The sequence below is a fragment of the Miniopterus natalensis genome, chromosome 5 (genome assembly GCF_054644295.1).
Source record: "Miniopterus natalensis isolate mMinNat1 chromosome 5, mMinNat1.hap1, whole genome shotgun sequence".
Taxonomy (NCBI): Eukaryota; Metazoa; Chordata; class Mammalia; order Chiroptera; family Miniopteridae; genus Miniopterus; species Miniopterus natalensis.
The window spans coordinates 82,977,126-82,993,011 of NC_142085.1; the positions used below are offsets into that span (position 1 = coordinate 82,977,126).

Genomic DNA, 15,886 nt, shown 5'->3' on the forward strand with positions numbered 1-15,886 from the left:
TCTTTAGCGAGCATCACATGTCCTTGGTTCTGTTTAACAGCCTATCTGGGGATCACTTCCTTGTTAGCCGCCCCCCCCCCCCCCCCAGTGACACCCTCATCTCAGAGCTTACTGGGGATTTTGGAGCCACTTAACACACAATCCCACGTGACAAAGGGCCAGATCTGAGAGGACATTGGAAAGTGTTAGATCACCCCAGCTCCCATTTCAGAGTTCTCAGATCATAGATCCCTCAACAAGCGCACTGACGCACGGCCCATGCTACAGGACATGTGTTCTTTGTTTTAGTCCAGAGAAAACACTCCCCCCTGGACACTGACGAGCAAGTCGACACAGAGGACCTGTTCTGTGTCGACTTAGCAAGGAAAAATGTCACTTTTCAGCCTTCAGATGGCACATGGATAGGCCTCCCACCTCTGTCCCAGGTGGAACAGAAGGTGTGCCCTTTGGTGCTAGAAGATGCCACCTCTCTAAGAACTCAGGTGTTTTCCCAATCAAAGGAAATTAGATTTGAAGTAAAACTTTCGTCTGCAAATTAGGTTTATGAATTAGAATCTATGAATTATATTCTGCAAATTTGAACTCTGTAAAATGAAATCTGTGAAGTAGAGACTATGTAAAAATTACCATAAATTAACTGCCACTTATATCTCAATATCTTTTATGCTGAGCATGCAGTAGTATCCCAGGTTAATGCCCTGGGCCTTTCATGTCTGTAAATGTGTGTTGTTGAACCGATCATTTAGCTTCAAACACATTGCCCGCCTCTCTTTCAGCTGACACCTGCATTTCTCTAGTTATAAAACCAGTGTCTTTAGGGAAAGTTATCTTTTGTCTGTAGCATTGTCTTTTAGAACAGGTCAGCAAACCTTTCTGTAAAGGGGCAAGTGGGAAATATTGTAGGACACAGTCTCTGTCCTCAACTCTGCTACTACAGCGCAGAAGCAGCCATGGGCTGCATACAAACAAATGAGTGAGGTTGCTGTGTTCCAATAAAACTTTATTTACAAAAATAGGTGTCTGGCCTGATCTGGCTTGTGGGCCGTCATTTTCCAGCTTTTGATTCAGAAGAAAAGAAAGGGCCATGCAATTTTATGTTTGGGTAATAAGCACATAGAACTGTCTCAGGACCCCTAACCTCTTTCCCATTGGGAACAATTTTTACTTTCCCGGTGTCCCCAAGTACTGGTGGGAATGAAATGGAAAGGGCCACAGATGCTGTTCCCTCAGGCAGATGGCCAGCGCTCTTCCTTCCCTCCATGGAAACCCCATTGACTGTGGGGAGGGGAAGCCGCTGCTGGGAAGCGCGCAGCCAGCCCCAGCTTACGTGGGGAATTTGAAGCCCTGCTCTCTAACGGCATGTGTAATAGATGCTGTTTGTCATCTTGCCACGTCTTCTTGAATTATGTTTTCATGCAAGTACCAGATTTACTTTTGGCTTATAAAAAATTACATTGCAGTAGGTACAGTGGTTGTGGAGAGGTGGGGTAGAAGGAGGGAAAGTAAAAGTGAGATCTTAGTCAATGTGGGACACCATACCAAGCTGGAGACAGGCGATGCTTCTGGAATTGTTGGCTATTGTGAAGTGCATACATATTGATATGTTGTGTTGTTGATATATCAGTATATGAAAAATTCAGGCTTTATTGGCTTGGGTTCAGTGGGAAAATAGCTAATGGGTTGATGGTATCAGTCCACTGCCACATGCTAGAGAATTACTCAGACGCTTGTCAGATGCTTGCGCCACGAACTTCTTTGAGAATGGCCATCATGGGAAGCTTTCATGCACCAAGGTCACTGAGAGGGCAGCCGAGGGAGGCGCGCTGAACTTCAGACGGTTCTTGCTGCTTGTGGCAGTAGCAGGACCATGAAGTAAGGAGCTGACTTGCCAAGAAAAGAAAAGTTCAGAGAAACTGGCTTGTTTTTGATTGAGAAAAGCAGATAACTGAGCAGTCACTAAGGAATCCTGTTTCTTGTTGTTGTTTTTCATTTTAGAAACGTAAACACAAAATGTGTGTCTCAGTGACTAGGATTTCATTGCTACAATTCTGTCAAATTAGATATTAATCTCTAAGTACAGAATCTCTCACGCCCCCTTTTAAAGATTGCAAACCTTTTTATTTAAAAAAACTCCTATTTATTTCACATGTTTTTATAATCAGTGAATGGAATTTTGGCTCTGGGTTTAAGCAGGTGTTTAGATTTGAGCTCATTGCATTGTTCCGTTGGTGCTTCTTTATTAACATAATCTTATTCTTGGATGGCTTATCTCAGAGTCAGTTCTCTCATTATATGCAGTAATACAGCGTTTCCAATAACCTTGTTCTTCAGGGAATGAGCGACATCATAACCTTTACAACCTCAGCCTGTAAGTTCCTGTTCACATCTATAAGGCAACAGTAGCCACCCAATGATGTGTAACATTCTTACAAGTAAATTGCATTCTACTGAAGGTGGAATAACAGTAATCAGATTTACCGTTTTGTTTGAAACAACTAAAAAACTGGACAAAGTAATGGGAAAAAAATCACTGAAGACATTAGACATCAGCAAAGGACACTGATCCCTGAAAAACAGGAAGTGAGCCCCGCAATTGCCCTGGCCTTCTGCCTAGGAAAATGTTCCAGCCCCTGTATAGGAAACCCAGGCAGAGTTCAGCATTTCCCTGAGTTGAAGACCTGGTGCTTCAGGGAAACCAAGGCAGCTAGCGTCTGCATGGCAGATACCACACAGGAAGGAGCTCTGAAGGTCTGCAGGGGGTATTCTAGTGAGTATTCTAGTGAGTGCCGATCGGTGCACGTGTGAAGAAACGACCAGAAGCCAAGGAAGGGACCATCCATAAGAATCGGGAACAGCCCTAGCCTGTTGCTCAGTGGTTAGAGCGTCAGCCCTTGGACTGAAGGGTCTCAGGTTCGATTCCGTTCAAGGGTACGTAGCTCAGTTGCGGTTTGATCCCTAGGCAGGGCGAGTACGGGAGGCAAACATCGGTGCTTCTCTCTCTCTCCCTTCTCTAAAAAATCAATAAACGTATCGTTGGGTGAGGATTTTTTTAAAAAAAGAATGTGTTTAAATAAATAAGTGGTAACAAATGAGCTTTTAAAGGTCGTCATAGGCTGTGCAGATGGATGTTACCTAACTGCCCAGAAACAAATCCCGGACCGTCTGCCTCCACCAAGCCAGGCAATTGGAGACCCCAGTGGTAGCAGTGGTCTGTCATCGTTACAATGATTTTTCATACTTCTCGCTTCTTGCAGTCAGTAGATGTCTATACTGGGCCATTTTTCCTCATGCATCTGCTTAGAGTAGCTTGTTTACTATCTAAATGGCCATTAAATATAAGTGGTTGTATCCCTCACATCCAAAGAAGGGGGAGAAGAAACCAAAGGCCCAGTCCTCGCAGTTTTCTTAGAGTTTGTTTACCAGTCCTCTAGGCATGCCCCACTGTGCTCATCCACTTCAAAAAGTGTTTATCGAGGGCCCGGTGGTGCCAGGCTCTATATTTACACATTGTCTTGGCCAGAAGGCAAGAAGCAATGGTTAACAAAGACTTCAATTTTTTTATATGATTTTATTTTTTTAAATCTTTTTATTTAAACTGTATCATAATGTAGTGAACCATTATAGTCCTGTTGGTTGTTCTAAAATTTTTGAGATGAGGTGATATCTACTAGCTCTGTCACTTTTCTATTAGAGGAGGGAAGAAAAGTGTAGAAGGGATACCAGCTCCAGCCGCGAACTGTAGGAACAGAATAGGTGTAAGTAAAAACACATTTCTTTTCTGAACCAGAATACAACTGCGTGATTTATTCAGTAGGAAAATGCAGTAGATTTAAGGAGAAGTCAGAAAAGAAATTATTTCACAAACACAACAAAATTAACGACTATAATGATATTTTGGTTAAATAGAAATTATGATTCTATCACTATGAAACAATTTTTAATAATTTTTCTACTCGTGCCAAAGAATATTGTACTTCTAATGACTACTCTTAAGTGTAAGAATATTTTCTCTTTACTAGTTTTTTAATTTTTTTATTTTTCAATTACAGTTGGCATACAATATTGTATTACTTTCAGGTTACAACATAGTGATTAGATATTTACTAGTTTTAATGTATGTTTATAAAGGCTGTTCATAGAACTCATAATTTCTCCAAAAGAAGTTTAACCTAAAACTGGTAAAGATTTGGAAGATTCATTATAGTTAAAATGAGGGTCACGAAGGTCAAAGGCCCATGTTTTTCAGCCTTTGTAAAGGAATCCATTAATGCAGCATGACAAGTAGGTACGATTTAGTGGCTCCCTCGTTATTTTAAGCAGAGGGCCTCCTTAGGGGGCACACAAATAAAGTCAACATAGATCACCACTGACCGTGGGCGTGGGGCCAGAGGTCATCTCCCAAGGGCCGTCCGAATTCTTTCTTGTCGTGCTGTCCTGGGGGCTGCGGTCCTTGGATACCGGTTTTTATTGGGAGAGAATGTGCCGGGAATGTGTTAGGGCTCCTTCACGTAATTGCGCAGTGTGTCTGCTCGGTGGGTTTTATTTTAAGAGTGGCTCTGTTGGAGGTGGCTCTTCGCCCACAGGTCAGGGAGTCCTCAGCTCTGCAGACTCTGTGTGCTTTCTTGTCCGTTGTTGCTTATCCCAAATAAGTCTTCCAGATTCTGGGAATTGATGACTGCTTCCTTGGAAACGAACATGGGAATCTTGCAATTAAACTCATTTTTCCCCATAAGCTGAAAATAGAGTAAAGACATTCACACTTCCCAGCAGTTACTATTTGGCTACTTTTAGCTCCCAGTTCTGACGGTGCCAGGATGACCATGTGACCATGTGATGCATGCTCTGGTTCTCTGCAGCCCATGGGTCAGCTTCAAGAACTCCACGCACCATGCTCCACCTTTGTCTGTCTTGGTTTTGCATGAGTGGAAAGTTCATTTTCACGTCTACAAAAATAGTGTGTAAACAAGCAAGCGGTGCAAGTGTGTCATCCACAATAGAAGCATCCATTGGAGCTTTGTTCAGATGAGCCCAAACACACTGCCGTCGGGCTCTTCCTGGGCTTTCTCACCTCGAGTAGATTTAGACATAACCTTCCTCCTACTGGATCCCGCCTTGGAGCAGCAGCCGTAAATTCTGGGTAATGTCCTGTCGAGTTAATTTACGGGCTGCAGCAGCATCACTGTGACTGAGTATGATCATTCCTTTCTCTCCAACTTTAAAATGCTGGTTCCTTTTTCTGAACCCATAGCCCCGCCCAGATTATAGAGGCATCTGAAAATGCCCGTGTCAGAATGTGGGTGGGCAGGAGAATTGCCGTAGAGCACCTGACATGTGAGTTATACTCAGGCAACAGGGAAAAACAGGAGCAGTTCCCACCCAGTGTCTCTTGTGTTTGGTGTCCCGGTGCCAATGCAGTGAGCCTAGGTTTTTTTCTGGGATCTCCTCGGATATGTGCAGCCGCTGTAGTAACCAGAGATAAATGTCACCTCTCACTAGGACACCAGCAGCTTCAGCAAGAGAAGTAGCCATCCAAGCACCTACAGTTCTGAAATACAGGAAGCCCCCACCTAAAAGCAGGTTGAGCACTGAAACCTTATTTGTAGTTTATTGCTTGAAATCCAAAGCACATTTTCCCCAAGACGTGTTATAAATGGTACCTATATTCCAGGTGGGTCCCAGAAGCCTTTTAACCCATAATATATCTAAAGTACTATCCTGTGCAGTTAGCAAGACAGGAGCGAGCCACCGTATGTCACAATGTTTTCTGCATCCAGCCATGTGGAGAGCACTTCCCATTGCTCCCCTGGTCCAGGTGGTTAATGAGGCCTGCGATGCACAGACCCCTCCGCCTCTGAGCTTCCTTTCCTGGCGCTCACAGGAAAGGGGAGTGAGCAGGGTGGGGTCAGAGGTGTCCTGGGCCATTGACTGAGCCTGAGCTCCTCATACTGTAATGAGCACACAGATCACCTGTGGTCTTGCTAAAACTGCAGGTTCTGATTTGGCAGGCCCCCTCCGGCTTTGAGATTCAAATTTCCAACATCTCCCAGTGATGCCAATGCTGCTGGTCCACAGACCCCAATCTGCGTAATAAGAATCTGTCGACATCACAAGGGCAGGAGAGGGTGGAGGAGAGAGAAATCCAAGTCACTGCAGAAGGAAGTGGAGAATGAGAGATGAGTTTTATCACAGAGGCCTTATCTGGTTCCTGTCTGGCTGGGCACTTTTGCCAGGTGGGAAGGAGCGGAGGGCATTGAGTGCCGGGGGTGGTGCAGCTTCCTCTCCGAGCGCTCTCCAGCCCAGCAGGCAGACGTGTTTGCTTGACTCAGCACTTAGCCCTCGGAAGAGCCAGGCTGAGCAGAATCTCAGGTGTCTTTCCTCGGCAGCATGGGATGCAGCTTTGCTTTACGAGCATCCTTTGTATAAAAGGTGCATGTGAAAGCTCAGCAGGAAACACTAAAACCAATAGAAGTGGGTCATCCAGGAGCCTCACCATCTAGGTCCTAGACCAGTGTTTTGGTGCGAGAACCACCAGGGGGAAATTGGGAATCTTCCCCAGCACACCCAGGGTTTCTGATGCAGGTGGGCAAAGAACACACTTTGGACTCTGATCTGGACATGATGCAGCAAAGCATGAGCCTGGTCTCGTCCTGTTTCCAACACTAACTAGCTGTGTCCCTGAGTACTTGCCTTTGTGCCTAAAATTCACTGTCTTCATCCACAAAGTAAGGCTAAAGCCTGAACGTCTCTCTCAGGGCGGGGAGACTCAATTAAGTTATCCATGTAGAGGCCCCAGTGGTGGCCACTGAGTCGTCTGAGATCACAGGCATGGAGTCAGATTTCTAGTGTTGCTTCTTATTAGACCTGTATGGCCTCAAGCAAGTGATTTAACCTCTCACAACCTCTGTTATCTTCCTTGTAACACGGACATGATGAAAGCACCTTTCTTGCCGGGCCGGGTGTGGCTGAGCTGTTGAGCATCAACCTAGGATCCAGGAGATCACAGTTTGATTCCGGTTCAGGGCACATACCCAGGTTTCAGGCTCATCCCCAGTAGGGGGTGCACAGGAGGCAGCCAATCAGTGACTCTCATCATGGATGTTTCTCTCTCTCTCTCCCTCTCCCTTCCTCCCTCTGAAATCAGTAAAGATTTTTTTTAAGTACCTGTCTCATAGTGTTGTTGGGAGGGCAAAGTAAGGAAGGAATGCAACAGTGCCTGGGACGTGGTAAGTTCTCAAAAAACAGTGCTTGTTACTGAGGTAGGCCGGCTTGGTTGCTCTCCAGAGAGCAGGACTTCATAAATTGTGCTCCAGGAGTTGTTCTTACAAAAATGTGTCTTGGGCACCGTAATTGGGGGTGAGGAGGAAGCCACCATCCACTCCACCCACACCCACTGTCCCCATCAACCAGAGGAGCTCATCTTTGTTGGGGCTCAGCATTAAGATTCGATTTAGGAAAAAAAAAGTTTTAAACTCACTGTTTTGGAGCTACAGTCTATAGGGGACCATGGGGCAAAGTAAATGGTCTCAGTCTTCAAAAGTTTGACATTTGCCTTTTATGTTTCATTTCCTTAAAGATTGAAATAGCAGACGGTGAATTTTAAGAGATGGATGGATACGTAACTTGAGTCAGATAAAGCTGAATTGAGTTGTACAGTTAATTATGTCTTGAGATGCACAGGGTCACGCAGCAGCGTTTGCTGATGTACAATACTTGTGTTTTCTCCCCCAGATGAGCACCATGCCAGGACTGCCCACGCGGCCCTGCTTTTATGACATCGATCTTGATACGGAAACAGAGCAAGTTAAAGGCTTGTTCTAAATGAACAAGACCCTCGCGGGCCTGATTCAGGTGGGCTCTTCTGCTTTCTGCTACTACTTCCTTTCTTTTTCCAAATCTTTTTTAGTGGCATTTTTTAATATTTCTAACAAAAATGGTCTGATAAGTAACTCCTTGAGCTGGTTACTACGAATTCCTTCCTAATAACAGCCCGTGGCTTGAGAGTCACTGTGGGGGGTGGGTGTGCAGTTAGATGGTGAAAGCCGGATCATCCCTCTGTGAATATGGGTTTGGTTAAGGCATCTCTTCCCGTAACAACAGAACCCTGTGCACCCATAATCCTTTTTCCATAATTAAGACTGCTTTCTGCTGTCATTTTCAAGGACCACATGTCTCTTGGTTGCAGTCAGAACCATGTGATAGAAGGATCTTGCTGTCTCCGTTTGCTAGGGCGGCTGTAACAGAGCATGACAACCGGGCGGCTTAAACAACAGAAACGTATCTCCCCAGTTCCAGAGGCCAGAAATCCCAGGTCAGAGTGTCGGCTGGGCCATGCACCCCCCGAGACTGCTGGGATCCTTCCTGGCCTCTGCCCAGCTTAGGTGTTTGCCATCAATCCTTGACGTTCCTTGGTTTATAGCCGCATCACCCCAGTCCCTGCCTCTATGGCCGTATAGCATTCTCCCTGTGCACGCGTCTTCGTGTGGCATCCTCTTCCTGTAAGGACACCAGTCACGTTGAATTAGGGCCCCAGCTTATTGACTTCATCATAATTACATCTGCAAAGACCCTGTTTCCAGATAAGGTCACTGTCATAGGTACTGGATTGGGGGTCAGGACTTCAGTGTAGCTTTTAGGAGACATCATTCAACCCATAATACTCAACTGTGGCTCAACAGGTGGATTGTACTCTTGCCTCTGGAAAGACACACAGAGATGGGACGGCTCATTCCAAGGGCTCTTGTGAGTCTTGGGCAGATAGGGCAACAGAAATTAGACACCATTGATGGCTCTTTGTAGAGTTTCAGAGGGTTGGGCTCAACTTGGAGCTGGTATGGGCAGCCACAGCGGGGGGCCCCTGTACCTTGTTCGTGTCTGCCCTTCCCCCTGTGACCATGCCTGCTAGCTTCTCTCCTCACTTCCTGTCTTGAAGAAAAATGACCGCCCTCCCCACCCTCCTGCCTGGACCACTCCCAGTCAGAAGCTTTAAAGACTCAGCTGCTTTTCCCCACCCGTATATCCAGCGAGTCCTCCTCATATTCTCAAGATGCATCCCTCCCCCAGAGCACTCCCAGTTCGCTCTCCTGCTCAGGCCATTCCTCTTCCTTAGTCCTGCGCCCCTCCCCCGTGCTGGCAAGTTCTGTGCCCTCCCAGTGAGGGTGCTTGACCTGAAGACCCTTCTCTCTGATTGTCCCAGAGATGTGGCCCTAAGCCAGGCACTCAGGGTCCTCGCTTTCACTTGTTTCACTACCAAGAAGTCAGTGTGGGGATTGGTTTTTTTATGTCTTTGTTACTAAACACTAACAACCTGGGCTGTGATGAAAAGGGTGAGGGACCACGTCTGTGAAATGACATTAATACATGGGGTGGAATTGCTTGGTTTGGGTTGCATGTGGCATTTTGTATTGACTGTTTCTGTGTGTTTTTTGCTGGGGATTGGGGGCTGTATTTAGATTTAACCACAAGCACATTTCCTATATTTGTCATTTCTGAAAAAGAAAACTCCAGAAAATGAACTAAAGGAAGGTTCGGGGGTTTTTTTTAACAATAAGGCCTATAATCTTGAGCTTTTTGGGGTTTAAATATACTTTTATTGATTTCAGAGAGAGGAAAGGAGAAGGAGGGAGAGAGAAACATCAATGATGAGTCATTGATTGGCTGCCTCTTGCACACCCCCCATTGAGGATTGAGCCCGCAACCTGAGCATGTGCCCTGACCCAGAATCAAACTCTGATCTCCTGGATCCTAGGTCAATGCTCAACCACTGAGCCGTGCTCGCCGAGCTCAACTGGAGTTTTGATAGGTGTTATTTTGGTCGTTTGGTATGACTGTGTGTGTGTGTGTGTGTGTGTGTGTGTGTGTGTGTGAGAGAGAGAGAGACAGAGAGACAGAGAGACAGAGAGACAGAGAGAGAGAGAGAGAGAGAGAGAGGGGAGAGAGTGAGAGTGAGAGTGAGTGACTATCTTGACTTTCCCAGCTGGGAAACTAACAATATCATTTCTCCTAACCTGAAATTGGCCCGTCCTGCCTAATCTCCCTCCCCGTCAAGAACCCATTATGCTGCATGTCTGTGTCTGTCATGTTTTCTCCAGACAAGTGTGCACTCCTTGCATCTCCCTTGGATAGTAGTTTTTCCGCCTTTTGGTCCATTTTCATTTTCTCTCCAAGTAGGTCGTATAAACCCAATTACACCTTAATTGCTGCACGCGTCCTTGTCTTTACCGTTACATACACTTAAACCCTTATGTGCGTGTTTCCTGACAAGTGTTCCTCTCTGTTTTATTTAACGATTGAGCAGGGCAGGGGTTGGGACTCTGGCCTGTGGTATGACCTCCAGCACGCCAGGCACTGTTTTGGGCACCTTGCCCCAGTGGTCCTAGCACTCCTTGGAGGCAGGTGCTATCCCAAGAGATTAGGTCCTTCCTCTGTGATCACTGAGAGGGGGTAGGTGAGGAGCACCCTGTTCCACTGGGCTGTAGAACCCTCTTTCCACTGCTCAGCCTCTCATCACATGTCATGCTGGCATCAACCCAGGGAGATGGGTGGTACTTTCACTTCCGAGCTCTGAACACTTTGGCCCAGAGAGGTCAACAACTTGCTCAAGTTGCACAGTTAATAAGTATAAAAGCCAAGACTCAGCCCAGATCTGCTTACTCTGTCTCACCCTATCCTTTATGCCCCAAACTAAAGGATGTCCTTTTCGTTTCGGTCATGGGGTAAATGAACTCCAGCCCCTTCTGAAAGATGATAGTCAGCTATTTGAACACACCTGTAATTCCGGGATAACCGGTGATTTCTTTTTTTAATAACAAAAGATCATTATTTGGGTATTAAAAACTATGTCTTAGTCAAAATTCTTTGTAGTCAAAGTATAACAGAGCTATCTCTTAACTCCCCCATTGAACGGCACTTTCCCACTCTCCTACCCAAAACCATTTTCTTCTTTGTGAACTGCCAAATCCTGGTCTAGGCTTGGTGGGCAGTGGTTCAAAACCCATCACTTTACCCTGCATGAACAATTGAAAGTGGATCCGGTGTCGCAAGATAAAACCACCATACAAAGCAAACATTCCTTCTCAGGGACTCCTCGATCCAATGACCCCGCAACCATTCTTTCTGTTTCCTGTGGCCTCTCACATACGGTCATCAGGGACCACTTCTGACGGTCAGAGGTCTGTGGCTATTAAAAATGCACAAAATAGAACCGTCCAAGCTTGGATGATAGTCAACTTGGACAAATTTGGTCATCGGAAGAGGAAATGTCCGGTCGGTTGCTTGACTCACATAGTAGTCAGACTCCCGATGTTCTCTGCCCTCAGGGGGACGTGTGGCTGGCGTGTCCCACGTGGAAGAGGACCTCACTCAGCAGTGCTGACTTTCTTCCCTTCTGCTTCCTCTCCTTCCTGCTTGCCTCACCCTCTAGGAAACTGTGTGAGACTTAGTGTGAACTGGAGGTGCCAGGAATCCCCAGAATCTGAGCCCTTGCTCCTTGTCCCCAAGGCCTCCCTGTGGTGCATTCACTATTGTTACAGTCCGGGCGTGATTCATTCTTTTGGATGTCACCAAAAAGAACTAATTAAAATCAGTTGCTTGTCCCAGTGAAACTGATCCTTCTACCGCTCAGCCTTTTGTTTGAAGATGATTGGATTTAGGGAGGGTGGTTCTTTCCCCCACTGTGGGTTTCTCATCCTGAACTTCATCATATTTCTGATCCTTGGCAGGATTCACATGAGCACAGCAAACACTGGCAGGTTTCCTGAAGAATTCAGACGCTCTGCTTTGTTCTGATGTACACAGTCGTATTTAGTGTGAGATCAGATTGACTCTGGTCCTGCTGTAAATGGTGGTTATTTACCCAAAAATTGTTTTTCTTGGATTGCACATGCGAAAATGAGTATAATACAAGCTCATTTCTCCCCTAAACTGCCTTAAGAGCAGAAATTTTCAGTGATATTTAATAGTCATCAATTAATCTTGAGTTTTGTTGTTGCCTGCAGCCCTTCTGGGAACAGGACCTCTTATCCCCAAGTTGCCAACCACAAGGTTTTGGGGTTCCCTGGGAGGACACCTGGGCTCCATGGTTTTGGTCTTGAATCTCTGTATTTTCAAGGAGCAGCTCCAAAATGGTGCCTCACCCTTGTGCTCAGTTCACCACCCACGTCCTTAGAGTAGCGCGTGCTCCTCTCCCATTTCCAGATGGACCAAAATAGGCTGGAAGCCCAAGTGACTTAAATAAAAGAGGGTGATAATTAAATCTAAAGGTGACACCTTTCACATCTCATTGACATCTAAGAGATGGTAGTAAGTAAATCTTTCCTAACTAAAATGGAATGTTTTGAAGCTTAGCAGTTTTGAATTATTAATTCCCTTTTAAAGAAAGTTTTTCTGAACACTTTTTTAGGGATTGGGGGAGAAACTAATCATTTTTTTTCTTTCTTAAACATAACACAAGGGAAATAATAAATATTTCAGCAAACTCAGGAAAAACAGAATTTTTCTGATAACTAAATCTATACATGGTTAGCTCATCAAAAATAGAAGAAATTATTTGCCGCCAACAATTATTTGCAAAAAAAAAAAAAATCAGAAAAAGTTCCATTATGGCATTCATTATAATCTGTCTACTGCTTAGTTAAGAAAAGTTAGAATTTGTAAGGTGGGGGAAGTTTTAACCAAATGCTATGAACTTGATATTCTTTCCACTGCAAAGGACATTTTTACCAGAGTTCAAACTGGCTAATCAGCACCTAGTGCCTACCATTTAGCTTCACTAATAAGAGAAATAAATAGATTAAACTCTCCTCATTTCAAAAGCAAATCTCAAAAGAATCTCATAAGTGATTCTAAATTATTCACTTTTCAGGCTTTAAAAAAAATAGTCAAAATATGTCATCATCAACTTTATCAGTACTATGGAGGTTAACTCTTTTGTTTTTATTTTACTGTCACATTGGTAGCATACTTAACTTTAACCTGTTATTCAGCAATGGGAACCAATGTTATTATCCTTAGCAAAGAGGAGCCAAGAGCCAAGTGTTATTACTAATAATATAAGGGTGTAAACAAAGGGGAATTTTCTTTGTTTAATAAAGAGGAGAGAGAGTTAATTCTCCCGTCCCCTAATGGTATATATGTCCTATGGCTACTGTATCAAATTACTAGGTGGCTTAAAATGCCAGAAATTTATTCTTTCGCAGTTCTAGAGGCTAAAAGTCTGAAGTCAGAATTAGTAGGACGAAATCAAGGTAGGGGAGAGGCTGCCCTCCCTCCAGAGTCTCTGGAATCCATGCCTCGCCTCCCCCTGCTCCTGGTGGCTGCCAGAACTTGACCTGCGGCCGCCTCACTCCAGTCTCAGCCTCTGTGGTCAGTGACTCCGCCTCTTCCTCTTCTGTGCATCTGGGCCCCTCTACATTTCTTACTGTTCCCATACCAAGATAAAATGCTTTATATATTCCATCTTCCAAAATATTCACCCACTGAATAAACTTCTAAAATTGTTTTTCTTCCACTGATTAAACAGTATGCTGATTCATTTTCACATTCTTATCTTGACTATTACATCTACGTCTGCCAGCCCTTCAGGTTTTCTTAAAATGTTGAACCATAGACTCTGAGCGCTTTAAACACAAATCCATGGGCTACGGAGGTTACATGGCTGCTCGGCTGCTCACACACACCACACCCACGCACCCTGCCCCTAGAGGTGTAGGCCTTGTCCCAGCCTTGCCGTGTGTCAGGTCATCTCTGTCCCCCCAGACCACCCTCCTCTCCCCTTCCCTTAGGCCCCCAGCCTCCCTCTTTCCTCCCCAGAGTCTCCGAGCCTTCTCAAGGTGAGGCTGGCCTTGTCTGAGCAGAGGGGTGAGGTCCGCACCGTACAAACCTCCCTCCCCCTACATCTCCAGTATTCTCTTGTTAATGTTTATTATGCTGGCAGTGTTTCTGCTGTATTTACTTCCCTGACTTGACTCAGATGTGAGGGAATATTCGCAGTTCATAGTCTTCTGCCCTCATCGCTGTCTTAGGTACTGCAGCTAATAAGCATCCTTTTGGGCTCCAGACCCCTCCCTCATCTGTGGGAGGCCCACTTGCTCTATCCAGCTGAGTCTGAACTCTTGGCCCAGTAGAGAAATGCTTGCATTTACATTTCTTCTGGAGTAGTGAACGCATTTCTTTCTGGAACTTAGGTGGTTTGTCTGTTTGTTCTTTTAAATATAGTTTGATCACTTCTCATTCTAAAAGATTGCAGGATTCAGCGGTGGCAGAAAGTCTTCAGAGCCTGTGAGAGAATGCCGCCGAGCCCTAACAGTAATAAGTCCTAGTCGGCTCACTTCCTTTCTTATCCTAAATGCATTTTTCAGAGCCTGCTGTCTGTGCCTGCTATAAAGAGAAACTGAAATCAAAAGGCGGCAGGACTCCTAATCTAACGTCCTGAACGTTCTCACTCAACAGGATCCTGGAGACTGTAGATCCCACATTTAAAAGTTGTGGAACTTCTGCCATGGTCCCCGAGTAATACTGTCTTTATGACACTTAGAATACTGCCTGCAGTGCCCGTCTGACTTGGTCACAGTGGTGCAGAACCGGATTCTCCGGATTCTCCGCTGCTCATGAGTAAAAATGTTGCAAACAGTGGTCTCAGCCTTCTCCCATGAATAGAATCATTTATCTGCCCTTGAACTTTTAGTCTCCAGCTGTAGAGCTATCAAATATTAACAGTTTAACACCAGGGGAAAAGCTGTTCTTAAACTTTTTTTTTTTTCCTATTCTTCAGGCTCCTGAAACTCAGACTATTCCTTGCCTTTTGGCCACAGTTGGAGAAGAAAATGAATTTGAAATACACTTGTTACGCAACGCTGGAGAAATGGTAGAACAGGCCAAAGATTTCTCCCTTCGGGACGAATTCTCTTTGCAGCCGAGCATAGTGTTCAGTGAAAGGACCTCCACCAAGTTTAAAAGAAACTAATTTATTTTCTGTTTCTGCAGAGTTTACATTATTTCCCACTGCTTACACTTGAGAATGTTTATTGTATGGGGACCCAGCGATTAAAAGAGTATGAAATAAAAAGTAACATTTTCTCACTCTGGAGTTGGCTGTTTTGTCTTTGAACTGAAAATAAATGTGTATTTACACAACCAACCAGCAAGTTTTCAGCGCCAGATAAAACTCTGCTCTCTAGAGGTAACTGTTCACGTTGGGGATGTTACCTGACACCAGTTTCCTGGAAAATTGTGAATGCAACCAGAGCTTTATAAACATAGCAAGAAAAAAAATAACACACACACACACACACACAGGGAAATATCTGGTCAGTTGTGAAATCTTCCTACTGTTGGAAAGTTGTAATATCCTCTGGAACAAAGTGCATTTCAGATCCAGCACTATTTTTCAGTGCCAGTGAAGTACATCACTTACCTAAGAACTAATGGGTTTATTCTAGTTTCCTCCACCGATGAATGAATCTCAGTGACCATTAAGCTTTCTCAGGCCCATAGGGCAAAGAAAGTTCCTCTTAAAAGTCAGGTGTTGGCAAATGTTTTTTTCCACTTGTCCAACCCTTCATCCTTAGCAGAGAATGTTCTATGGCCTTTCCCCCAGCCCGGGAGTTCCTGACCCATCTTTGTTCCCATTTTTCCTACAATAATGTACAATTACATAAAAGTTAAGACAAAACCAAAGATTCAGGAGCAAACAAGACATGATTGTCCTCTAAGCACTATAAACAAAAGAGTCACCATAAATATCTTACATGCCCCCAGGGCACATCCTGCAGGAGTCCTCGCCATTGGCTCTTTCCGGGGTGTCCTTGTACTGCACCCTTCAGTGATCCTGCCCATTAGTTGCTCTGCCCATAATGTGTCTTTATGCACAACTTAATTTGTTCCAAAACAC

At 44.8% G+C, this 15,886-nt stretch overlaps 1 protein-coding gene across 1 annotated transcript in view; it reads left to right on the forward strand.

Moving 5' to 3' along the window:
* MTHFD1L (methylenetetrahydrofolate dehydrogenase (NADP+ dependent) 1 like) overlaps nt 1-15,075 on the forward strand; it is a 149,649-nt gene extending 134,574 nt beyond the window's left edge. The window contains exons 27-28 of the mRNA XM_087817685.1: nt 7,729-7,848; nt 14,768-15,075. Coding sequence (XP_087673811.1) covers nt 7,729-7,818 — 90 coding nt within the window. The 3' untranslated portion in view covers nt 7,819-7,848; nt 14,768-15,075. The remainder of the gene's footprint in view (nt 1-7,728; nt 7,849-14,767) is intronic.
* Nucleotides 15,076-15,886: the final 811 nt, after the last annotated feature.